Source organism: Macaca thibetana, chromosome X (genome assembly GCF_024542745.1).
Source record: "Macaca thibetana thibetana isolate TM-01 chromosome X, ASM2454274v1, whole genome shotgun sequence".
In the NCBI taxonomy this organism is placed as follows: Eukaryota; Metazoa; Chordata; class Mammalia; order Primates; family Cercopithecidae; genus Macaca; species Macaca thibetana.
The window spans coordinates 97,271,700-97,298,651 of record NC_065598.1 but is presented as its reverse complement, the minus strand read 5'-3'; the positions used below and the strand labels follow the sequence as shown (position 1 = coordinate 97,298,651).

At 44.3% G+C, this 26,952-nt stretch overlaps 2 protein-coding genes across 3 annotated transcripts in view; both read right to left on the bottom strand.

Moving 5' to 3' along the window:
* TCEAL2 (transcription elongation factor A like 2) overlaps positions 1 to 26,952 on the bottom strand; it is a 647,988-nt gene that overhangs the window by 484,979 nt on the left and 136,057 nt on the right. The gene's annotated exons all lie outside the window — the stretch shown is intronic.
* ARMCX4 (armadillo repeat containing X-linked 4) lies at positions 4,280 to 15,054 on the bottom strand. Its single transcript, XM_050776074.1, has 8 exons — positions 14,768 to 15,054; positions 14,206 to 14,272; positions 13,049 to 13,128; positions 12,630 to 12,713; positions 12,232 to 12,323; positions 6,288 to 11,887; positions 6,180 to 6,233; positions 4,280 to 5,987 (listed from the first exon to the last, which is right to left on the bottom strand). The coding sequence occupies exons 5-8, from the start codon at positions 12,308 to 12,310 to the stop codon at positions 4,629 to 4,631; spliced, it is 7,092 nt and encodes a 2,363-aa protein (XP_050632031.1). The 5' UTR covers positions 12,311 to 12,323; positions 12,630 to 12,713; positions 13,049 to 13,128; positions 14,206 to 14,272; positions 14,768 to 15,054; the 3' UTR covers positions 4,280 to 4,628.

Genomic DNA, 26,952 nt, shown 5'->3' with positions numbered 1-26,952 from the left:
CAAGTCAGAACCAGTGTCCATCTGTTCTCAAAATGTTTGAGTATTTCTCTTTCCTTGGTACACAGTTACCTGAGTAAATGGAAGGACTAGAAAAATCATTACTACACATGCGTTGTAGGGTCCTTCTTCCTGGGCACTCAGCCTTTCCTTCAAATCATGTGTTGTGGATCAAAACCTGACTTGAGACTAGAAGCTGGATAAGTAATTATGACTTTTTATTGAGGCAACCTCCCTCAAACCTGTGACCACCTTTCATTTCTTGTGTTTGTATAGAGTGCAAATTGTTGGCTGCCTATTTCCCCCCAGGATATTATGTTGTATTGACTGTCCATGTCCTATTAACTGTCTCTTAACCATCTACCCACTAGGGGTACTGTGTTCTATTAACCATCTCCATAGCTCTCTGCAAGTCAGGCCTCCCCACCTGCCACTCTGACCCTGTAGTGCATTGTGGTATTTACATCCACTTGACTTCTGACAGTTAAGTGCAGCCATCTTGCCTCTATTGTTTCAGAGGCATCATCATTTCTATCAGTGATCCTTGTTCCATAAGATGCTCTCCTACTCTGAGCCCTGGCATGCAGAAGAGATCCACTACTGAACTTCACATGTCCCTCTCACCAGAATATTCCTTATAGCTGTGGTAAATGGTTTGTCCTTTGGATCCTCCTGCAGAATATAATCTTCTAGAGGGTTTTCTGGCCTTACATAATAGGTTTATTATATAATTATCACCTCTCTGAGTCTTTGATCCCTTTTTCCACCATCTTCTATGGCAACTCTGGCATTTACACCTCACTTAATGTAGGCCATGGCTTTTTCCATACTTTGAGGAGCCATCGTAGTAATGAGTTCATGTCATTTCCTGTGTTTTTTTTCTAGGGTATTAAATCCTGTATTCTGGGAGAGCACTTTCAAATTGATTAATTCTCTTATATTCAAGTTTATATTCCAGCCCTCCTGATCGAGCTCCTCAGAATTTGGTGCCATACTTATTCCCTCAGCACCTTCTGGTACATGCTGGCTAGGTTACATCCTGAAACTCTTTGTTGGTGTATTCTCTTTCTTTCCTTACTACACCCAGCACATTGCCAGCTAGATTATGCTGTGGCTTAATCCTAGTTATAGGCCCAGTGGCCAGGATAGGAGGTGAGGGCAGATTCTGAGGGAAACCCAGGTTATCTTACAGGGGAAAGGATTCCATATATTGAAGCAAGATGGAGTGCCAGCCCTTAATAGGGAGGAATAGGACACTTCTCAAGGGGCTCAGGGGAATCTGGGAATATAAGAATTTTTAGGGACATCAATCCAGATGTCCCCATCCCAAGTGTCAGAGTCCCATTCCTTCTTAACCATGGCACTGAACTTGGCATAGAAGACTTGTCTTGGTTAGAATTTTAACTTTCTTTGAAGCTTTCTTTTAACAAATCCTGAGTCTACTCCTCAGATTTCTCCACCATTTACCTGGAAAAGATGAGAACCTCTTTATATGTTATGAATAAAGCCCTCTGGCTTTCAAACATAGCTTTCAATTGTTGATTAATTTAATTCAGCTTTTTGTTATTCTTTTCTAGAGCTCAATCCACTTAGCAACAGCCACCCAATTTTCTGGCCTTCCTTATATTTAATATTTCCCATATTTCTCAAAGGTCTGATACATGGCACCAGTTAATGTGTCCCCTTTTACCTGTATGCCACCCCAGTTAACCACATTGAAAGTTTTAACAATTCCTCTGCTACCTTGTTCCAGAGGCCTGTCTACTCCACCTACCACCAATGACGGGTCTTCATTGACAGCTGAGTAGCAGGTGATTCATCTCCAAAATTTCATCACAGTGTTTGCTTTCTCGAACCACTTCTTGAACCAACTATTGCAGGTTGGCTTCCCAGGAAGCAGACCCAGAGACAGAGTTCAGCAGGAAGGGTTTTTACTAGGGAATGCTGTTGGGATCAACACCTGTGGAAGGGAAAAGAAGGAAGCAGGATTGGACAGAGGGAGGAGTGAAGCTGTCCCAATTTGGGGCAAGAAAGCCATATCCATCAGTAATTGGATGTGAAATACCCCCAGGTAGGGGGTGTAACCTTGGGGGAGGTGGCTTTCTTCAGCTGAGGAAATTCCTGAAGAGGCCTGACAGCTGAGGACTGTGTACTTGCCGCACTCCTGGCAATTAAAATAATAAGCTTTTCATTCCTGAAGGGGGATCAGGGTATCAGATGGCAGAATCCACTACAAGCGTGACACCATTTTTTTTACAGTAGAGTAAGTTGGTGGCCATCGAATGCTAGTATTGAGAATGGTTTCATTTTTAAAATACCTAATAAGATTTAAATTTTAAAACACTTATTGCTTTACAAATAATATTTATTTAAAATTTTAAGTTATATTTTCCAAATATGTAGACATAAATACGTGAGCCTCCATTTATGCTTTTGCTCCAGGTCCCTCAAATACTATTGGCCAGGCCTGCCTAGTATGAATCCATCCTTTTCCTTGTTGGTAAATTATGCATAAAATTTCATTTATTATATAAATATCATAAATAGAGTTAAATAAAAAACAAATGAGCCCGGGCGTGGTGGCTCACGCCTGTAATCCCAGCACTTTGGGAAGCCGAGGCAGGCAGATCACCTGAGGTCAGGAGTTCAAGACTAGTCTGGCCAACGTGGTGAAAGCCCGTCTCTACTAAAAGTACAAAAAAAATAGCCAGGTGTGGTGGCAGGCGCCTGTAATCCCAGCTACTCGGGAGGCTGAGGCAGGAGAATCGCTTGAACCCAGGAGGCAGAGGTTGCAGTGAGTCCAGACCGCGCCATTGCACTCCAGCCTGGGAGACAGAGCGAGACTCCGTCTCAAAAGAAAGGAAAAAAAAAAAATGAAATCACCCATCAGTCTAACACCCACAGAAAACTATTAACATTCTCAGAGTATGTAGCAAGATAATTTAGATATATACTTTTTCTTCATTAAAAGTATGGCATGTGCTTTTACAGCCTATTTTTCCCACTTAAGATTATATGCTGAATTTCTAATGTAGGCACATATAGATGTCCATCAACCTTTTCAATAGCTGCATAATATTTAAATGTGTAGACACACATCAATTTGCTTAGCCAACTGCCTATCTTGAGATACTTGGGTCATTTACAATTTTTCACCCTTCCAAACAGTTTGAAGATGCACAGCTTTCCACAAGCCAATTATGTGATTATTTCCTAAAGATACATTTCTACAAGTAGAATTACAGGGTCAATGGATGTGCATATATTCCAATGGACCTTGTACCAGTGTATACTCCCACCAGCAGTTTGAGAGTGCTCCTCCCCTGACACCCTCACCCTCACTAAGGCGTGGGAGCGAGGTAGATCTTTTATGTGTACCCCAACAACACTCTCTATGGTTCCACAAAGGCCCCACCTTAACCAACCTCATAAAGGAAATCTGATACAAGCACTAAAACTTATTCTTTCTTCTAGTACACTTTCTTATTACTTCAAAGTTGTAACTGTTCACTTACATGGATATCAGAATTGGCCAAGAGGACATTTTTCTGTCAAATACCCCAAGGACCCTAAAATAAAATTGGTCCTCTCTGTATGTCTCCAGAATACATCTCAGCACTTTTTGGTTCAAAGGGCCTCTCACATCCATACTCTCCTTACCATTCCCATGGCCACCAGTAAAACTTCACACCTTTATTATCTCATGCTTGGACTAACTTGTGGTAGCTTCCTGTTTTTCCAATCTCCAGTCACCACTCCTATCCCCACCCCAGCTTGGACTCCTGTCGCACATAAATCTACCGTATCGTTTTCCTTTCATCTTGTCATTCCTCTGGTCACAAAAGGCCTTGATGTCTCCCAGGGGTGGATGCAGTAATATTCAGACACCCCAGTTTAGCAGTTAGGGGTGCTCCACGAACAGGACTCACCTTTACCGCCTGACTCTCTCTCTCATCACTACCCTCCCTACACTTTCCATTCCAGCAGGCCAGCACTTCTCTCTGGAGAAGGATTCCCATCTCCATGCCCTTTTTCCCATCACTCCTTCCATCTTGAGTGCCCTTCTGATCCTTTTGTATCCTTGAATCCCAGCTTACCTAAGGGTCCCCCTCCTTTGTAAAACTTTCCTTGAGCACTGTTGCCTGAAGCAGTTTTTGCCACCTCTAAACACTGATAGGAGGCATCTGGCCATGATTGGAAGCTCCCAGTTTTATTACTATCTTTTTGTTTCCATATATCTTGCCTTTCCAAACAGATCATAAACTCAAGGACAAGGACAATAACTTTTTTCTGCTGCTTAAAACACACAACTTTATTGATGACATAAAAATAAAGTCTTAAATGTATAAACATAAGTCCACACAAAGGACCAAAGATTACCTTACTTATGAAGAATCCGTTCAGTTTCTGCTCATGAAGCATACTAAAAATATCTCAATCCAGACAAGATAAAAATCAACACATGTATTTTTAGTACAAGCTTGAATTCATTTGGTGTTCATAAAATGGTCTGGCTATAGACCATCATAGGTAACATCAGTTTCGAAGTTATAATGCAATTTACAATGTGCATTACTTCCAGAGTGCAAAACCAAAATGTTACTCAAATTTGTTTGGGAACATACAGCAAATCAGAGTTTACTTATTAATAGTTCAACTCTCTCTTTCACCTCAGGGTCATTGCATTCTGCTGCTAAGGCTCGAAGTTTCTTGGCACATGCTTTAGGTCGTTGGAATAGGAAATAAAGGGAATTTTTACTGAATTTGTCCTGGGTAAATGCTTTTGCTCTTCTTTTAAAATGGTAATTTATATTTTCAAATAGTGAAAGAGCATTAAGAATATTCTCCTTTGTCTCTTTCTTGCTAAAAATGTTAATCAGTGATGTCGGTGCATTGGCAATGAGCAAGTCTTTTGTCATAGATGGATTTTTAGAGAAATTCAAAAGCATTCCCAAAACATGATCTTTAGTTTCTCCACTTCCCACTGTTAACAAACGAAGAAATTCTGAAATATAATTTGTAACCATATGCTGATATTCACTGGTAATAGTCAGATGCCTTATCAATCTTAGTCCAGCCAACTGCACATTTGAATTCAAGGGATAGGTGACGGTGTCTTCACATACTTGGTTTAAGTAAGTTTTAACCTTCCTATGGTTTTCAGCAGCCACTGAGATATTATTCAGTGCATTTAAAGCCTTCTGCCTAACACTGGGGTAGGGATTATTGAGCAAGCTTTCAATAACTGAAATTCCACCTACATTACGAACAGCTTCGTGAGAATAAGGATAATCAGCACTGTTATATAAAGCATTATTGGCTATTTCATGAACAGAAGGATCTTCAGTCATCTCAATCATGCAAATGAGTTTTTCAAGATCTCGTGGATCCATATTAGCTTCGCGTTTACAGCGGCAAGACCAGGGCCGAGGTTTTTCCCCAGTCCTGGTTTGTTTTCTGGACTCATCTTCAACTGGGAAACTGGCCTCACTTTGGTGTGGAAACTTAGTTTCCGACCAGATCATGGCTCCATCCCATGACCCCATTCCTGCCCCAGGGACCATGGACGGATATGTGCCTCTTGACTCAGACGACTTTTTGGCTTTAGCCTTAGATGCAGATTTGTCCTCATTTGTATTTTCATTACCATCACAGAACCAAGACCCTATATCAACTCCACCAGCAGCCTCAAACTTATCCTCGATGCTGGTGTTATCCCCAGCTCCAGAATCAAAATTGGCATCTTTCCCACTCTTAGATCTGAACGTATTACTGTTCTCACTCTCAGCCCAAAACAAAGACCTTAAACTGATCTCCTCAATATCGGGGCTGGACTCTCTACTTAGCTCATCCTCTCCCACATCCCTAGCCAAGGTCCAGGACTCTACACCAGCCTCTTCCCCAGCCCCAAGCCTAGACTCTACAGTGGTTGCATCTCCATCCCAGGACCAAACCCCAGCCCCAGCCTCAGCCCCAGCCCCAGCCCCAGCCTCAGCCTCAGCCCTAGCCCCAGCCTCAGCCTCAGCCTCAGCCTCAGCCTCAGCCTCAGCTCCAGCTCTAGCCTCAGCCTCAGCCTCAGCCTCAGCCTCTGCCCCAGCCCTAGCCTCAGCCTCAGCCCCAGCCCCAGCCTCAGCCTCAGCCCTAGCCTCAGCCTCAGCCCCAGTCCCAGCCTCAGCCTCTGCCCCAGCCCCAGCCTCAGCCCCAGCCCGAGCCCCAGCCTCAGCCCCAGCCTCAGCCTCAGCCTCAGCCACAGCCTCAGCCCCAGCCTCAGCCTCAGCCCCAGCCTCAGCCCCAGCCCCAGCCTCAGCCTCAGCCTCAGCCTCAGCCCCTACACAGGAGCCCATATAAGCCACCTCCTCAGATCTAATCCAGGAGCCACTACTAGCCTTGTTCTCAGCCTCAGTCCTAGAACAAATGATGGCCTCTTCCCCAGCCTCCGATCTGGATGCAGTAGTGGCCTCATCTTTATCATCAGGCTTGGACACAATATCAGCTTTCGCCTCTGTCCAGCACCAAGACCCTATAACGGCCTCAGCCCCAGGCCCAAACCAGAATCCTTCGTTGGCCTCCACCTCAACACTGACCTGAAACCTTCCACTGGCCTGGTCCTCAGATCTAGCCCAGGATCCTCCAGTGGCCTGGTCCTCAGATCCCATCCTAGACCCTCCAGTGGCCTCATTCCCAGGCGTAGATCCAGCCCAGGATTCTCCACTGGCTTGGCTCCCAGCACCAGCCCAGGAGCTTCCTCCACAAGCCTGATCCTCAAATTCAGGCTTGGAACAGTCACCAGCCTGATTCCCAGGCCCAATCCAGGACCTTCCACTGACCTGATTCCCAGTGCCAGCCCAGGACCCACCACTGGACTGGTCTGCAGGCCTAGCTCCCCCAAGGACCTGGCCACCAGCCACACCCCAGGAACCTATTCCACTGGACTGATCCTCAGACCCTGGCCTGGAGCCTCCACCAGTCTGGTCCCCAGGTCCAGGCCAGAACCCCCCTCCAATGGCCTGATCCTCAAATCCAGGTTTGGAACAACCACCAACCTGATCCACAGCCCCAGCCCCAGTCCAGGAGCTTCCACTGACCTGACCCCCAGGGCTATCCCAGGACCCAGCACTGGACTGGTTCGTGGGCCCTGGCCTAGACCCTCCAACATCCTGGCCACTAGCCCCACCCCAAGACCCTCCATTCGTCTGACTCCCAGGGCAAACACAGAACCATCCACTGGCCTGGTCCCCAGTGCCAGCCCAGGAATCTCCACTAGACTGGTCCCTAAGCCCCAGCCTAGAGTCTCCAACAACCTGGTCCCCAGCATCAGCCCAGGACCCTCTGCCACTGGCCTGATCCTCAAATATAGGCTTTGGCCCACCACTAGCAGGATGCCCAGCCCCAGTCCAGGATCCTCCATTGGCCTGGTCCACAACCCCAACTAAGAATCCTCCACTGATTTGGTCCCCAGAGTTAGCCCATGACCTTCCACTGGACTGGTCTTCAGACCCCACCTTGGACCCTCCACCAGCCTGGCCACCAGCCCCAGCCCAAGACCCTTCTTCAGTGGTCTGATTTTCAAATATGGGCTTGGACCCACCACCAGACTGATCAAGTGTCCCAGCCCAGGACCCACCACTGGACTGATCTACATGGCCCAGCCTAGACCCTCCACTGGCTTGGTCTGCAGTGTCAGCCCAAGACCTTCCACTGGACTGGTCCTCAGGCCCCAACCTTGACCCTCCACTAGCCTGGTCACCAGCCCCAGCCCAGGACCCTTCTCCACTGGCTTGATCCTCAAATCTAGGCTTGGACCCACCACCAGATTGATCACTAGTCCCAGCCCAGGACCCTCCACTGGCCTGATCCACGACGCCAGCCCAGTATGAAACACTACTCATATTCCCAGCCCCAGCTCCAGCCCAAGACCCTCCACTGGCTTGGTTCTCAGCCCCAGTCCAGGACCCTCCAATGGCCTCTGCCCCAACCCAGGACACCCCACTGGCCTGTCCTCCAGGCCAGGACCCATTACTGGCCTGACCCACAGCCCAAAGCTCTCCAATGGCCTGATTCCCAGCGAGAACCCAAGACCCCCCACTGGCCTGGTTCTCAGCCCCAGTCCAGGCCCCTCCACTGGCCTTGTCCCCAGCCCAGGTCCCCTCACTAGGCTGACCCCCAGCCCAGAGCCCTCCACTGGCCTGCTCCCCAGCTCTAGCCCAAGTCCCAATACCAACCTCATTCTCAGCCCTGGCCCCAGCCCAGGACTTAACACTGGCCTCATCACAAGCCACAGCCCAAGACCTAATAATCCCAGCCTTATCACTAGCCCCACTCCAGGACCCAATACTGGCTTCATTCTCATCATCAGCCCAGGACACGCTATTTTCCCAGTCTCCATCCATGGTCTGAAATCTAAATTTGATCCACCGCTCAGCAGCAATCCAATCTTCAACACCAATCCCATTCCAGTAGTAGTCATGGATGTTAAGCTGAGTCTTTCTGCAGGCTTGAGTGCCTGACCCACCCTCACTCTCAGAAATGGGCATGGCCTGAGCCTCAGGCTTTGCATAGACCTCATCTTCTGCTGTGGTTTCTGCCTCAGAGCTGGGCATAGCCTTGTCCCTTGCCCCAGGCAAGGTCTCACCCTGGGAACCGGCCACAATCTGAGCCTGGGCAGAGTGCCTTGTGCCTGCCCCAGTCCCTGCTTTAGGCACAGTATTGGTACTGCCCTTGACCTTATTCCTGGCACCAAGCAAGGTCTCACTCTGGGAATTAGCGACAGCTTGGGGCTGGGCAGAGCCCACTGTATCTGCCCCAGCCTCTGCCTTAGGCACAGCATTGGAATTGCCCCTGACCTTATTTTTGGCCGCAGGCAAGACCTCACCCTGAGAACTGGCCACAACCTGTACCTGGACAGAGCCCATTATGCCTGCCCCAGCCTCTGCCTTTGAAATAGCATTGGAATTGCCCTTGGCCTTATTCCTGGCACCAGGCAAGGTCTCACGCTGGGAGTTAGCCACAACCTGAGGCTGGGCAGAGTCCATTGTATCTTCTTTGGCCCCTGCCTTAGACACAACATTGGGATTGCCCTTGACCTTATTCCTGGCACCAGGCAAGGTCTCACGCTGGGAGTTAGCCACAACCTGAGGCTGGGCAGAGCCCATTGTATCTTCTTTGGCCCCTGCCTTAGACACAACATTGGGATTGCCCTTGACCTTATTCCTGGCACCAGGCAAGACTTCACCCTGGGAATTGGCCACAGCCTGGGTCTGGGCAGAGCCCCTTGTATCCATCCCAGCCCCTGCCTTAGACACAGCATTCCAATTTCCCCTGACCTTATTCTTGGCACCAGGCAAGGTCTCACAATGGGCATTAGCCACAGCCTGGGACTGAACAGAGCCTGTTGCACCCATCCCAGCTTCTGCCTTAGACAGAGCATTAAGATTGGCCTTGACCTTATTTTTGGCACCAGGCAAGACCTCACCCTGAGAATTGGCCACAGCCTGGGGCTGGGCAGAGTCTGTTGTATACAGCCCAACCCCTGAATTAGGCACAGTAGTGGAATTGCCTCTGAACTTATTCTTGGCACCAGGCAAGACCTCACCCTGGGAATTGGCCACAATCTGGGGCTGGACAGAGCCTGTTGTATCTGTCCCAGCCCCTGCCTTAGACACAGCATTGGAATTACCCTTGACCGTATTCTTAGAATCAAGCAAAGCCTCACCCTTGGAACTGGCCTCAATCTGAAGCTGGGCAGTGCCCATTGCACCTGCTCCAACTTCTGCCTTAAGCACAACATTGGGATTACCCTTAACTTTATTCTTGGTACCAAGCAAGGCCTCACCCTGGAAACTGACCACTGCCTGAGGCTGGGCAGAATCTGCTGTACCTTCTCCAGCCCCCACCTTAAGCACAGCATGGGGATTGCCTTTGACTTTATTCTTGGCACCAGGCAAGGCCTCACCCTGGGGATTGGCCACAACCAGGGGCTGACTACAGGCCCTCTGGTCTGCCTTAGTCCCAGCTTTAGAAGTGGCATTAGGATTGCCCCTACCATCAACCCTGGAATCAAGCAAGGCCTCAGCTGGGGTCTTGACCCCAGTCTGAGGTTGAGTACAGGTTTTCATGTCCATCCCAGACCCTGTCTTACACTTGGCTTTGGCTTTGCCCCTAGCCTTACCTCTAGTATTAGGTAAGGCTTCACCCTGGCTCTGGGCCATACCTTGAGCCTTCATATCCACCCCAGCTCCTTCCTTAGGCATGGTATTGACATTGCCCTTGACCTTAATTCTGCCATCAGACAAGGTATTAGCCTGAACACTGGCCACAAGCTGAGGCTGTGTACAGGACAACATGTCTGTCCCATCCCCCGCCTTAGCGATAACATTGGGATTGCCTCTGCTCTTATCCCTGGCATCAGGCAAGGCCTCAACCTGGGAGTTGGCCCTCAGGTTTGCCCTGGCCCCTGCTTTAGTCATGGCATTGGGATTGCCTCTGTCCTTAACCTTGGCATCAGACATGGCCTCAGCCTGAGCGCTTGCAACAGCTTGAGGCTGAGCAGCAGCTCTCATGTCAGCTCCAGTTATTGCCTTAGATATGACATTGGTATTTCCCCTACCATCAACCCCGGCACCAGACGTCACCTCAGCCTGTTTCTTGACCACAGTCTGAGGTTGTACACAAGCTCTCACATCTGCCCCTGCCCCCACCTTACACATGGCATTGGCGTTATTCCCGGCATCAACCTTTGCCCCAGGAATGGCCTCAGTCTGGGTTTTGGCAACAATTTGAGGCTGAGCAGAAGCCCTCGTGTCTTCCCCAGACTCTGCCCTAGACATGGTTTTGCAATTCCCCATGTCCTCAATCCCAGCACCAGGCATGTCATCACCCTTGATCTTGGTGACAGCCTGAGACTGTGCACAGGACTTCACGTCCACTCCAGCCACCTCCCTGGACATGCCATTGGGATTTCCCCTAGCATCAACTGTGGCACCAGGCCAGGCCTCAGACTGAGTCTTAGCCACACTCACAGTCTCTTCCAGAGCTCTTGTCTTGGTTTCATCCACAATTCCAGTCTTGTTCGTGGCCCCCATCTTGACCACTTCCTTGGGTACTGCCAAGGTCTCACTCTGTGTAACCATTACTCTGTTAATCTCTGTCTCTTTTTCAGCCAATATATGAGTTTCAGCTTTGGTCTGGGTCATTGCTTCTCTCTTGGCCTCTGTCTTGGCAATCAGTGCCCAAGCTTTAGCCTTGGTCTGCGTCACTGCTTCTTTCTTAACTATTTTGCCAGCCTCAGCATCAGTTTGGGTCACTGCTTCTTTCATGGCCACTTCTCTGGCTTTGGCCTTGACCTCAGTCAGAGTCACTGCCTCTGTCATGACCAGTGTTCCAGCCACCACTTTGGACTCAGATTGAGTCTCTGCCTCTGCCTCAACCATTGTTTTGGCCTGAGAGTTGGCTCTGTGTCTGGCTATAGCAGTGCCCTTGGTCTCTACTTCAGCCCCAGGCCCACCTCTTGTTCCAGTTTCTGCTCCAATCTCAGCCTGGGGTTTAGTCTTAATCTCTGCTTCACTTTTGGCCAAGGTCTGGCTCTGTACCCCAACCACAGTCTCCATCTTAACTGTGGATCCATTTCTGGCAAGTGTCCTCACACTCTGGGCTCTTCCCTTGGTAAATTTGTAAATGTAGTAGCAGGTGCCAGCCCAGATCACCAGTCCTGCAGTCACCCAGCCCACTTCCTGAGTGCGGCCCATGTAATCACCCCTGCTGAAAGCACGAACAAGGTATGGTAGAGCGCACTTGGGCTGGGGTAAAGAGAGTGGTAGTTGTGGGTGTAGGCCTGTGAGGGTGCTGGTCTTCAGCCACTCAAAGGCCACTACAGCTGCCACTGGAGGTGGACCTAGAAGTGGAGGAAGGAAATGGACTAAAATTTCTCTTCTGATTTTGTTGCATCATACAGATAGATACATATAGGAACAGAAAAGGGTAGAACCATGTGCTTGGTGGAAGAGAGGATGATTAGCAGCCTCTCCATTCCTCTTATTTCATCCTCTCTCCACCTTCCCCAACGCCCAATAATTTTCTTCCAAGGTACTTCTATACACATTTCCATACACCAAATGAACAGTGGAAAGGATGGTAGGAAGTCTGACAATAAATGGGAGCAACTGAGAAGTCCCAGACTTTGATTTCTACTGGACCTACTCTGGTCACCTGTCTACAGGGCCGCACCCTCATACCAACCTGTAATGATCCGAGGCAGTTCCCTCCTCTCCTCTTGCTTATCTTGGCAATACACCCTAAAGTAGATACATAAATTCATGAGATCTCTGGACCTAGAGAGAGACAGACAGACAGATGGAGGGACAGATGGGAGTAGAGAGTTTGTTCTTGATGGGACAGGCATATTATTAGCAAACTACCTTTCTTCAGTCCACCCCAAGACGCTGTCACACTCTTTTCCCTGTACCAGAATTAAGGTGAGGGTATGGAGTAAGTGACAGGGATGGTGGGAAAGGTGGCTGGAAAAGGAGAGGCTGAGGATCCTCATCCTCCAGACTGGTCACTGGTCCTTACTGGATGCACACTGGTCTCCACCAACCCACTCTAGAGGTCTACCCAGGCAGTCCCCACACTCTTACCAGTCTATACTGATCAGGAGCAATCTCCTCTTTGTTTCTTTGCTTCCAGTGATCTTACGCCCTGTAGCAGATATGCAGGCAGATCTATGGACAAGTAAACAAAGAGTAGGTAATGGAAACCGAGTCTCTGGTAGAACAGACAAGCACCCTGATCCCTGACCCCAATGTCTGCCTCGCCAGAGCCCAGGCTCAATATACTAATGTGTACCATTTCATGGTCCCCTCATCAAGTCTTCCCCCAGTCATACTCCAGCCCACCCTTACCCCCATATTCCTATCATTTCCTGCACTGAAATCCACAGGAGGCATGGCAGCACTGTGGCAATCCAGCACTCCACTGAGATCCTGTTAAATCTCAGCCACCTCCTATGCCCACCCTTTCTTGTCATCCCCAGAGACTATCCCCGCTTCACACCAACCTCCATCCTTCTAGATTGGTCTCCTCCTCTTTCCCTTGCTTCCAACGGTAAACAGCCCTACTGCAGGCCTATGGGAAGACCTTGGAACAGATGGAGAAAAAGAAGAGAGTGGATGTTAAGTACTTGTGACACTTTACCATCTAAGACATAGGTCCCTGTACCTGCCTGTCTGGATTTAGAGACCCATTTGCTGGCAGAAAAAAAAAAAAAGCGGGGGGCTTCCCCAGCACTGAAATGGGAAGGATGGAAAAGCGAGGCAGGAAAAGTAAAAGGCAACAGACAGAGGCACATTATTTTATTTTATTTTATTTTATTTTTTATTTATTTTGAGACAGGGCCTCACTCTGTCACCCAGGCTGGAGTGCAGTGGCACGATCATGGCTCACCGCAGTCTTGATCTCCCAGGCTCAAAAGATGTCCCACCTCCGCCTCCCGAATAGCAGGAACTACAGCCTGTGCCACCATGCCAAGCTAATTTTTAAATTATATGTAGAGACAAAGTCTCGCTATGTTGCCCAGGCTGGTCTTGAACACCTGAGCTCAAGCAATCCTCTTGCTTGGGCCTCTCAAAGTGCTGGGATTACAGGCAAAAACCACTGGGCCCGACAAGGCAAATTATTTTAAAACCACCTGTAGGGTTCTAGGGATTTCCCCAAAAGCCCACCATTTCCTTCACCAAGATGGTGAGGTAGGTAGAGGGATCTGGAAAACTGGAGGATGGCAGGAAAGATGGGAGCCCCCAGATCCCATACTCTAGAACCACAGCCTACCGTTGTCTACGTCCCTTTCAACTTATCTCTAGGAGTCTCCAGCAGAAGAGAAAAGCTATAGGGGAAGCCTTTTGCTTCTACAAAATCACTATCCTTCCCCGCCAAAGGCCATCTCAAAAAAAAAAAAAGTAACATTATTTAATACAATTTATCTTTTCTCAATATTATCTGAAATGCAAATAAAAGCATCTGTAGAAAAGTTTGCTGTCTTTATTGATCTTCAACATACAATTTAAAAGTCCTAAGCTTGGTAAGTAAAATGCAGTTTAGGGAAAGTCCCCAAGCTAGCACCACCCCACATCCCAATCAGACAACCGCACCTAAGTTCCTGTCGTAGAATTCATATAGAACTCCAAAGGTTCAGATAGTGCCTGTACGCCCACTAACCTCCGTGATCCAGTGCAGTTTTCTCCTCTCCTTCCTTTCTCCTCGCCGCAAACAGTTCCACACCGAACTACCGTCCGACAGACAGGAGAGAGTAAAACCACTTAGTGTTGGTCTAGAGCCCAGGACATAGATCCCAATACTCGCCTTTCCGGGTTCAGGAACCTGGTTATCAAACGTCCCTCCCCACAGTCTGAGACACCACCCTTACCAACCCCACCGTCCAGTCTCTAAGGCCCACCATTTTCTCTGCAAACGCCACCGTGGCGCATCCCTTCCACTAAATTGAGCAGGAAGCGAGCGGACATGTGTGGCCAGTGATTTGAGTGATGGGCATCTCAATCTCTGTATTTTCCTCTGGCGGAGACAATCTCCCCACAAATCAAAGCCCACAGTTCGCCTGCACAGATGTAGGCGGAGGCAGGGGGGCTAGGGAGAATCGGAGGCAAAGGCTCCTCGAACTTGAGGCAGCATAGACCACCGTCCCCTCAAGCCCCGAAACCGCTGCCCGGTTCAGTGAGCTTCTGCCGGCCTGGCCAGGACGCGTGGGCCCCGGGGCCCTTACCTGCTCCGCTATCCCCGGGCCCGATGCCAGCCCGCCGAGCGCAGGGCAGCGGGGAGCTGGTAGCCAGACGCTAGTGACGACTGCACCGAAGGCTGCGTAGCTCTGCAGCTCCGGGTCACGTGAGGACCGCGCGTCACCGCCGAGCTCGTCCTCCTCCCCACCACCCCCTACCACCCACCAAGGGCTGGCGGCCAGTCACCAGGAACTACCCCCTCCTCCACTCCGCACGCACAGACATCCCCCTTCTGCGGTCTGTGCTCGGTGCCCCAGTGCGCACGCCCTTGTCACTCATCTCAGTCCTCTCCAATCTGAGGGCCCACAAGTGGCATCATCGCCTTGCGGTTGGAGTTTACCCATCTTCAGTTACAGGGGAGGGTCTGCATCCCCCTACCCACTCCTGGACCTTGACTGTGGCCTTTTCCGCTTCTTCTTTGAGTAATCCTTTCTTTCTCTCTTAGGCTGTAAGACTAGCACTCCCCACCCGCCCCCTACACTACATGCCCTCTCTAAGTACAATGCCTGCACCAAATGGGCTGTGGAAGGGGGTATCAGGAAGGAAAGCAGAAGGTGCAAGTAGAGCTTTAACTTTCTTTTTTGTGTTCCTTTTTTTTTCTTTTAATATGACATTCTTTTATAATTTTGTAATCAGAAAATACAGTATAGCCATTTTCATTTGACACAAAAAATATTCAGGGCATAAAAATAACAAAAGACTCATTCTTTTGTTTACATTATTTTGTGCCACATTTTAAAATGTTTTCTAGTTACTGTAAACTATTTCACAGTTTTTAAAACAGACTAGTAATTCTTGACATTTTAAATACAAAATTGTCCTAAACAAAACCAGCACGTTTTCAATATAATCTATAAATTAATCTTTGGAAAGACATTTCGTTTTCTAATCTTGACAATTTTACACAAGTGATTTGTAACCTTTGAGGTTCTGGCTGAACTCAGCGTCTTTTTTCAGGTGTCTAAGACCTTCTTCAGAGAAGACTCCTAGAGGATATATATAAGACCCAACTCCTGATGAGCCTACTGCTTTACTAGTGACTTACCAAATTAACCTGCTTTACTAGTGACTTCCCAAATTAACCTGTCTTCCATTCGAGGGGCTTTATTTGGATTTTACATAAGCATGTAATCAGATCAGCCTCACCGCACCCATGGAACAACCAACTGCAAGAGCTTGGATGTAAAGGAGGCTTAACAGGTGGAATTTTCATCCATCATAACACTTAAGATCTCGCCGGTGTCTGCCATTCATGTACTACACATTACCCTAGCAGTGGCGAGTGTTCAATATTTTCAAATGGAGATGGTGGTGAGGGTCTGTGGGTGACTGTGAATCACTGCAACACACCTAATGTCTGTGTCATTTTTTTTTCCCTCACAAGTGGAAGGGCAATGTACATGGATCTCAAGCAGTTGCCAAGAAAAAGAAGTTTTTTCATGTCCTGCCTTGTGTTACAACTTCACTGCAGCTTCCATACAAGTCCCTCAGAATAATCCCAAAACTCAAGGACCAAATATGCAGAAGTTAGTCCCCACGCATCCACCTGTCCCTACTGCGGAGTAATATTCCAAATATAGACCCTCCAGGCAGCCTCTTTCTTAGAACATTGAAAAATGACACCCCAGAGGGAGGGGCTCCACTGTGAGGGGCCCCTGTGTGGAGGAGGCCCTTTCAAGAGCCAAGGAAGGAAGTCCTAGTGCCTTACAATCTTACTAATGACTTTTCAGAACTCAGTTGCCAGTGACGAACTCACTTTCTCCACCAAAGGAAAATATTGATAAATTAATTGAATAAAAATTTTAAGCTTTGGTAAAGTAAAAAAAAAAAACCCATAAACATTGACTGTCAAAAGCTAACTTGTAATAATCTAAAAGCTCTTACATATCATTAGTAACATGATAAACAACCCAATAGAAAAATGTGCCAAAAGACATGAACAGATTTGTTCACAGAAAAGAAATACAGATTACTAATAAACATATGAAAAGATGCTCAAACACAGAAATGCAAATCAAAACAACTATGCCTTACCATGTTTCAAGTACGATTTTCTCAAAGTTTAGAAACTTGATAATGTTGTTGACTGGTTTGTCAGAAAGTGGGCACTCATCTACTCTGTTGGAGGCAGATATTGATGCAACCTTTTTATATAGGACAATTTGGCAAACTCTATTAAATGATAACTATAATATTTCACAAATTCTTTGACCAATAATTCAATTCCTTGGAATTTAGCCAACCTATATACCTACACAGTTTCACAAAGATATATATACCAGAATTTTGTTGTTGTTTTTTTTTTTTTTTTTTTTGCAGTGCTTGTAAGGTTTTAAAAAACTGACACAGTCGGGCGCGGTGGCTCACGCCTGTAATCCCAGCACTTTGGGAGGCCAAAGCAGGTGGATCACGAGGTCAGGAGTTCAAGACCAGCCTGGCCAAGATGGTGAAACCCTGTCTCTACTAAAAATACGAAAATTAGCCGGGCGCACTGGCAGGCGCCTATAACCCCAGCTACTCGGGAAGCTGAGTCAGGAGAATTGCTTGAACCCAGGGGATGGAGGTTGCAGTGAGCCGAGATCGCACCACTGTACTCCAGCCTGGGTGACAGAATGAGACTCTGTCAAAACAAAAACAAAAACAAAAAAACCTGACGCAACAAAAAATGGCTATTGATAGGGGAGAGATGAAATAAATCATGTTATATTTATACAATGTGGCTGGTGGAGTTAGGTCTGTGTATCCCGGTGGAAAGATAATTGGGGTGTTTTATTATTTGCTGTTTATTTTACATACAAATTCCACAAGAGTACAATTCTAGTATAAAATTCAAACCCAAGGCCAAGTGTGGTGGTTCACGCCTATAATCCCAATACTTTGGGAGGCTGAGGCAAGAGCATTACTTGAGGCCAAGAGTTTGAGACCAGCCTACATAGGTTTCCCAACATAGGGAAACCCTGTCTATTAAAAAAAAAAAATAGCTGGGCTTGGTGGTGCACGCCTGTGGTCCTAGCTACTTGGGAGGTTACTTGGCAAGAGGATTGTTTGAGCTCAGGAATTCAAGGTTACCGTGAACTGTGATTGCACCACTGTTCTCCAGACCAGCAATGGAGTGAAACCCTGTCTCAAAAAGAAAAGAAAAGAAAATTCAAACCCAGAAAAAGCACTAGTACCACTTTAACTCCCCTATCCTTACCCAAATCACAGTTACCTCTCCATTTTAAGTTTGGTGTGTTAACCTTTTGTATACATAATATACACATACATGTCTTACTAAAATATATAAATGAGATTTTTTTTATATGGAGTCTTGCTCTTTCACTCAGGCTGAAGTACAGTGGCACGATCTTGGCTCACTTCAACCTCCGCCTCTCGGATTCAAGCGATTCTCATGCCTCAGCCTCCCTAGTAGCTGGGATTACAGGTGTGCACCACCATGCCCAGCTAATGTTTGTATTTTTAGTAGAGACTGAGTTTCACCATGTTGGCCAGGCTGATCTTGAACTCCTGGCTTCAAGAGATCCAACCACCTGGGCCTCTCAAAGTGCTGGGATTACAGGCACGAGCCACCACGCCTGGCCAGGATCATAATTAACATACTGCTTTGCAACTAGATTTTTTTTCACTTAAAGTTATGTCTCAAAGAGCTCTACATACCAGTACATTTAAAGCTGCTTCATTCTTTTTAACTGCTTCATATTATGAGTTCTGGATCTGGAGCTAATAAAGCAAGTTTACAATGAACAATCTGGCACATACAGCTTTGCCAACAGGTAGAAGAATTTCTTTAGGATATTCTACTGTAAATATAATTATTTGATTAAATGTATGAGATTTTAAACATTTGATATTGCCAAAAGAAGGATATGAGATTTTATATCATTAATGGATGTACCACCAAACTGTCCTCCAAAAAGGCTGGGCCAATTTATACCCCCATCAAACATAAGACAGGATCTATTTCCCCACACCCTCATGCACACTGTGTACAAATGTTTCTCAGCTTATAATGGGGTCATGTCCAAATAAATTCATAGGTTGAAAATACCATAAATCTAAAATGCATTTAATACATCCAAACTAGCAAACATCATAGCCTAGCCTACCTTAGAAATGCTCGGAACACTCACATTAGCTGACAGTTCAGCAAAATCATCTAATGCAAAGCCTATTTTATAATAAAGTGTTGAATATCTCACGTAATTTACTGAATATTATATTGAAAGAAAAACAGAATGGTTGTATGAGTACTTGAAGTACAGATTTTACTGAATGTGTATTGCTTTTGCACCATCAATTAAAGTAAAAAAATCATAGGTTGAATCGTCATAAATTGGGGACCGTCTGTATTAGTAATTATTGCCAGTATAAGACTCAACAAAAGATTGTCCTTTTTTTGTTTTGTTTTGAGATAGGTTCTCACTCTGTTGCCCAGGCTGGAGTGCAGTGGTGTAATCACAGCTCACTGCAGCCTCGACCTCCCTGAGTTCAGGTGATCCTCCCACCTCAGCTTCCCCAGTAGCTGGGACTACAGGCGCATGCCACCACGCCCAGCTAATTTTTGTACTTTTGGTATAGACGGATTTTTGCCACGTTGCCCAGATTGGTTTTGAACTCCTGAGCTCAAGCAATCCACCCGCCTCGGCCTCCCAAAATGCTGGGATCATACAGGTGTGAGCTACTGCACCTGGCCCAGATTGTCCTTTTAATTCACATTTTCCTAAATATCTATTATCTTGAGCATAATTTCACATGCTTAACATCCATTTGCATTTCTTCTCTGAGTATTAGTTAATATCCTTTGAGTATTTTCCTATTCAGCTGTATTTTTCTCACTGGTTTGCAGGTCTTTACAATTTCTGTAATTGTTATTTTTCTATTACAAAGGTTGTACATATACTTTCTCTATCCATCTCTAACATCTTAATTTTATGGTATTTTTGATATTCAGAATTTTTACTTTTTTAGACAAGGTTTTGCCGTGTCGCCCAGGCTGGACTGCAGTAGCGTGATCATAGCTCACTGCAGCCTTGAACCCCTGGGCTTAAGCGATCTTCCTGCCTCAGTCTCCTGAGTAGCTAGGACTACAAATGTGTGGCACCACACCAAGCTAATTTTTATTTTTTGTAGAGACAGGGTCTCACTATATTCCCCAGGCTGAGATCCTCCCACCCAGACCTCCCAATGTGCTGGGATTACAGGCATGAGCCAGCACTTTGGATTCTGGAGCCATGGCACCTAACTCCAGAATTTTTACATTATGATGTGGTCAAAAACATTAACTTTTTCTTGTACGGCTTCTGGGTCATTGCATATATATGTGTGTGTGTGTGTGTGTGTGTGTGTGTGTGTGTGTGTGTGTGTGTGTGTCCAAATCCCAGCACCATTCATATAATAGTCCATTATTCCTCAATAAATTTAAAAGAGCTAACTTAACCATATGTTAAACTCTCATTTATACTCATATCTGTTTCATCAATTGACTGTTCTGTTTCACTGATAATATATAGATATATAGTTATAGTTATAAACTGCCTCAATATCACACTTTTACATAGTGTTGCTTTGTAGCAAGTTTTGGTGTCTGGGAAGACAAATCCTTCATTGCTCTGCTTTTTCCAACTATTTTTGGATATCCTTGGGCATTTCAAGTGAAGTTCCAAGTTTCATTTTAAAAAAATCTTGTTGGACTTTTCATTAAGATTGTATCTAATTTCTAGATTAAGCTGGGTGTGGTGGGTCGTGCCTATAATCCCAGCACTTTAGGTGGATCACTTGAGGTCAGGAGTTCGAGACCAGCCTGGCCAACATGGTGAAACCTCGTCTCTACTAAAAATACAAAAATTAGCCAGGAGTAGTGGCGCACACCTGTAGTCCCAGCTACTCGGGAGGATGAGGCATGAGAATCGCTTGAACCCTGGAGGTGGAGGTTGCAGTGGGCCCAGACTATGCCAGTGCACTCCAGCCTGGGCAACAGAGTAAGACTCTATCTCAAAAAAAAAAAAAAAAGAATTTATAGATCAACTTAAGGAATCATTAAAATCTTAGTAATAAAGTATTTTCACCCAGGATCATGTAGTATTTTTAAATTTTATTCTCATCCTCTTTTGGGCTCTTCAGGAAAATTGTGTCATTTTTCGTGTATGTGTGGTTTTCTTTATAGATTTTATACATTTCGTATTAGCTGTATTCCCCAATATTTCATAGTTTTTGTTAATATTGTGAATGTGGCTTTTTGTATATTATATTCTCTCTACTTTTTTAGAAAATCTACTATTTTTATAAAAATGATGCATGCTGATTATAAAGAAGCAGTGCAATGCAATACAATAAAGTACAGAGAATAAGATAAAATATCATCTCAGGTTCTAGCACTCTGAAATAACAAACTTTCAAATGACAATCAAACTTCCCAGGACATGTTATGCTCTTTAGATCTAAACATTTTATTCTCTCTTAAGAATATATATGTGTGTGTGTATGTATAAACATATATATGTACATATAGTTAGTTCCTTTAATTTCTTCTTTTTCATTTCCCATCAATGTAATTATGTGAAGCCCTTCATCTGTCTATAATTCAATTTTTAGCCACGTGTTTTTATTTCACTCTATTTATAATTTATTCTATAATGCTGTTTTGTCCTAATGGGTTCTTTACTTTGCAATCTTCCTTTTACCTAATTCTGCTGTTTTCACATCTCATCTTTGCATTCTGGTTTTATTAAGTTCATATTCTTATTAAGTTGTTCTATAGCTTAAAGTACTTGGAAATTGCCTTCTGTTCTTTGTGGTATGCTTTCTTCTTGTTTAGATTCTTTGTCTTGTGCTTGCTGTATCTTATATGGCTTCTGAGGAATGGAAGAGCCTGGTTACACTGTACCACAATGCCCAGTTCTGGAATCTCCTGTTTCTTTACTCGGCTGAGATATTTTGAAGTTTACGTCATTGGAATGTGCCCCTTTCTTTGGTTGCTGATGATCATCTCCACTCTTCTGCTGTTTTGTTTATTCTGCATTTTGTTAAATATTAGGAGAGATCCGGTGAAGTGGTATCTTCCTCTATTCTAACATAGAAGCTTCTTCTTATCCATTTTCCAATTGTGTATTGATGGTGCAAAGCAAAGCTACAATTTCTGAATGTTGACCTTGCATCAGGCCACCCTAATGAATTTGTATTATTAGTTATAAAAGTTTGGCAGTTGATTTTCTCTGATTTTATCAAAATACATTTATATTGTCTGTAAATGACAGTTTAATATTTTTCCTTTCTGATATTTTATACTATTCACGTTATCTTTTCATCTTATTATATGTAACAAGAAGTCCAGAGTGATGTTGAATAGTAAAGGTGATAATAGACATCCTTATAGCCAGAGTTTAGCTCCTGAAAATAACGGGAATGCTTTTCATGTTTCATCATTAAGTACAATATTTTTATGCATCTCCTACACAAATCCTTTGCCAAGATAAGGAAACTTCTATTCCTAGAATTCCAGGAGTTGTTATCAGGAATTGATGTTTAATTTCAACAAAAATTTTATGGTACCTATTGAGATTATCATACTTTAATATGATTTTAATATAGTAGATTACAATAAAAATGTTTAAATATTGGACCACCTTTGAATTCTTGAAATAAACCTCACACGGTAGTGACAATTTTTTTGATAAACTGTTGGATTTCAATTTGCTAATATCTGGTTTTACATTTTTTTAGATGAGATCAGTTTATAGTTTTCTTTTTCTGTGTACCATCCTTTTTCAGTTTTTGGTATTATAATAGAATTATACTAGCCATATGAAATGAATTAGGAAGTTTTCTGTGTTCTGGAATTGTTTACATAACAAGAGAATTTTCCATTCCTTAAAGGCTTGGGGAATAACTTTTCTAAAAATAAAAGTCTGAGCATAGTAATTGTCTTTTTTTTTTAAATTATACTTTAAGTTCTAGGGTATATGTGCACCACGTGCAGGTTTGTTACATATGTATACATGTGCCATGTTGGTGTGCTGCACCCATCAACTCGTCAGCACCCATCAACTCATCATTTACATCAGGTATAACTCCCAATGCCATCCCTCCTCCCTCCCCCTTCCCCATAATAGGCCCTGGTGTGTGATGTTCCCCTTCCAGAGTCCAAGTGATCTCATTGTTCAATTCCCACCTATGCGTGAGAACATGTGGTGTTTGGTTTTCTGTTCTTGCAATAGTTGCTGAGAATGATGGTTTCCAGCTGCATCCATGTCCCTACAAAGGACACAAACTCATCCTTTTTGATGGCTGCATAGTATTCCATGGTGTATATGTGCCACATTTTCTTAATCCAGTCTGTCGCTGATGGACATTTGGGTTGATTCCAAGTCTTCGCTATTGTGAATAGTGCCGCAATAAACATACATGTGCATGTGTCTTTATAGCAGCATGATTTATAATCCTTTGGGTATATACCCAGTAATGGGATGGCTGGGTCATATGTATTTCTAGTTCTAGATCCTTGAGGAATCGCCATACTGTTTTACACAATGGTTGAACCAGTTTAAAATCCCACCAACAGTGTAAAAGTGTTCCTATTTCTCCACATCCTCTCTAGCACCTGTTGTTTCCTGACTTTTTAATGATTGCCATTCTAACTGGTGTGAGATGGTATCTCATTGTGGTTTTGATTTGCATTTCTCTGATGGCGAGTGATGATGAGCATTTTTTCATGTGTCTGTTGGCTGTATGCATGTCTTCTTTTGAGAAATGACTGTTCATAACCTTTGCCCACTTTTTGATGGGGTTGTTTGTTTTTTTCTTGTAAATTTGTTTGAGTTCTTTGTAGGTTCTGGATATTAGCCCTTTGTCAGATGAGTAGATTGCAAAAATTTTCTCCCATTCTGTAGGTTGCCTGTTTACTCTGATGGTAGTTTCTTTTGCTGTGCAGAAGCTCTTTAGTTTAATGAGATCCCATTTGTCAATTTTGGCTTTTGTTGCCGTTGCTCTTGGTGTTTTAGACATAAAGTCCTTGCCCATGCCTATGTCCTGAATGGTATTACCTAGGTTTTCTTCTTGGGTTTTTATGGTATTAGGTGTAACATTTAAGTCTCTAATCCATCTTGAATTAATTTTCGTATAAGGAGTAAGGAAAGGATCTAGTTTCAGCTTTCTACTTATGGCTAGCCAATTTTCCCAGCACCATTTATTAAATAGGGAATCTTTTCCCCATTTCTTGTTGTTCTCATGTTTGTCAAAGATCAGATGGCTGTAGATGTGTGGTATTATTTCTGAGGAATCTGTTCTGTTCCATCGGTCTATATCTCTGTTTTGGTACCAGTACCATGCTGTTTTGGTTACTGTAGCCTTGTAGTATAGTTTGAAGTCAGGTAGCATGATGCCTCCAGCTTTGTTCTTTTGACTTAGGATTGTCTTGGCAATGCAGGCTCTTTTTTCATTGCATATGAACTTTAAAGTAGTTTTTTCCAATTCTGTGAGGAAAGTCATTGGTAGCTTGATGGGGATGGCATTGAATCTATAAATTACCTTGGGCAGTACGGCCATTTTCACGATATTGATTCTTCCTATCCATGAGCATGGTATGTTCTTCCATTTGTTTGTGTCCTCTTTTATTTCACTGAGCAGTGGTTTGTAGTTCTCCTTGAAGAGGTCCTTTACATCCCTTGTAAGTTGGATTCCTAGGTATTTTATTCTCTTTGAAGCAATTGTGAATGGGAGTTCACTCATGATTTGGCTCTCTGTTTGTCTGTTATTGGTGTATAGGAATGCTTGTGATTTTTGCACATTGATTTTGTATCCTGAGACTTTGCTGAAGTTGCTTATCAGCGTAAGGAGATTTTGGGCTGAGATGATGGGGTTTTCTAAATATACAATCATGTCATATGCAAACAGGGACAATTTGACTTTCTCTTTTCCTAATTGAATACCCTTTATTTTTTTCTCCTGCCTGATTGCCCTGGCCTTAACTTCCAACACTATGTTGAATAGGAGTGGTGAGAGAGGGCACCCCTGTCTTGTGCCAGTTTTCATATGGAATGCTTCCAGTTTTTGCCCATCCAGTATGATATTGGCTGTGGGTTTGTCATAAATAGCTCTTATTATTTTGAGATATGTTCCATCAATACCGAATTTATTGTGAGTTTTTATCATGAAGGGCTGTTGAATTTTGCCAAAGGCCTTTTCTGCATCTATTGAGATAATCATGTGGTTTTTGTCTTTAGTTCTGTTTATATGCTGGATTACGTTTATTGATTCGTGTATGTTGAACCAGCCTTGCATCCCAGGGATGAAGCCCACTTGATCATGGTGGATAAGACTTTTGATGTGCTGCTGGATTCGGTTTGCCAGTATTTTATTGAGGATTTTTGCATCAATGTTCATCAGGGATATTGGTCTAAAATTGTCTTTTTTTGTTGTGTCTCTGTCAGGCTTTGGTATCAGGATGATATTGGCCTCATAAAATGAGTTAGGGAGGATTCCCTCTTTTTCTATTGATTGGAATAGTTTCAGAAGGAATGGTACCAGCTCCTCTTGCACCTCTGGTAGAATTCAGCTGTGAATCCATCTGATCCTGGACTTTTTTTGGTTGGTAGGCTATTAATTATTGCCTCAATTTCAGAGCCTGCTACTGGTCTGTTCAGGGATTCAACTTCTTCCTGGTTTAGTTTTGGGAGATTGTAAGTGTCCGGGAAATTATCCATTTCTTCTAGATTTTCTAGTTTATTTGCATAGAGGTGTTTATAGTATTCTCTGATGGTAGTTTGTATTTCTGTGGGGTCGGTGGTGATATCCCCTTTATCATTTTTTATTGTGTCTATTTGATTCTTCTCTCTTTTCTTCTTTATTAGTCTTGCTAGCAGTCTATCAATTTTGTAGATCTTTTCAAAAAAGCAACTCCTGGATTCATTGATTTTTTGGAGGGTTTTTTGTGTCTCTATCTCCTTCAGTTCTGCTCTGATCTTAGTTATTTCTAGCCTTCTGCTAGCTTTTGAATGTGTTTGCTCTTGCTTCTCTAGTTCTTTTAATTGTGATGTTAGAGTGTTAATTTTAGACCTTTCCAGCTTTCTCTTGTGGGCATTTAGTGCTATAAATTTCCCTCTACACACTGCTTTAAATGTGTCCCAGAGATTCTGGTATGTTGTATCTTTGTTCTCATTGGTTTCAAAGAACATCTTTATTTCTGCCTTCATTTCGTTATGTACCCAGTAGTCATTCAGGAGCAGGTTATTCAGTTTCCATGTAGTTGAGTGGTTTTAATTGAGTTTCTTAGTCCTGAGTTCTAGTTTGATTGCACTGTTGTCTGAGAGACAGTTTGTTATAATTTCTGTTTTTTTACATTTGCTGAGGAGTGCATTACTTCCAATTATGTGGTCAATTTTGGAATAAGTGTGATGTGGTGCTGACAAGAATGTACATTCTGTTGATTTGGGGTGGAGAGTTCTGTAGATGTCTATTAGGTCCACTTGGTGCAGAGTTGAGTTCAATGCCTGGATATCCTTGTTAAGTTTCTGTCTCATTGATCTGTCTAATGTTGACAGTGGGGTGTTGAAGTCTCCCATTATTACTGTATGGGAGTCTAAGTCTCTTTGTAAGTCTCTAAGGACTTGCTTTATGAATCTGGGTGCTCCTGTATTGGGTGCATATATATTTAGGATAGTTAGCTTTTCCTGTTGAATTGATCCCTTTACCATTATGTAATGGCCTTCTTTGTCTCTTTTGATCTTTGATGGTTTAAAGTCTGTTTTATCAGAGACTAGGATTGCAACCCCTGCTTTTTTTTGTTCTCCATTTGCTTGGTAGATCTTCCTCCATCCCTTTATTTTGAGCCTATGTGTGTCTCTGCGTGTGAGATGGGTCTCCTGAATACAGCAACCTGATGGGTCTTGACTCTTTATCCAATTTGCCTGTCTGTGTCTTTTAATTGGACCATTTAGTCCATTTACATTTAAGGTTAATATTGTTATATGTGAACTTGATCCTGTCATTGTGATATTAGCTGGTTATTTTGCTTGTTAGTTGATGCAGTTTCTTCCTAGCATTGATGGTCTTTACATTTTGGCAGGGTTTTGCAATGGCTGGTACCGGTTGTTCCTTTCCATGTTTATTGTTTCCTTCAGGGTCTCTTGTAGGGTAGGCCTAGTAGTGACAAAATCTCCCAGCATTTGCTTGTCTGTAA

Coding starts and splice junctions, on each gene's coding strand:
- ARMCX4 (XM_050776074.1), bottom strand. CDS start 12,310: ATGAATTTATGTATCTACTTTAGGGTGTATTGCCAAGATAAGCAAGAG. Junction 11,888..12,231: donor ACTGCCTCGGATCATTACAG/GTTGGTATGAGG, acceptor CTCCACTTCTAG/GTCCACCTCCAGTGGCAGCT. Junction 5,988..6,179: donor GGGCTGAGGCTGGGGCTGGG/GCAGAGGCTGAG, acceptor GCTGAGGCTGAG/GCTGGGGCTGGGGCTGGGGC.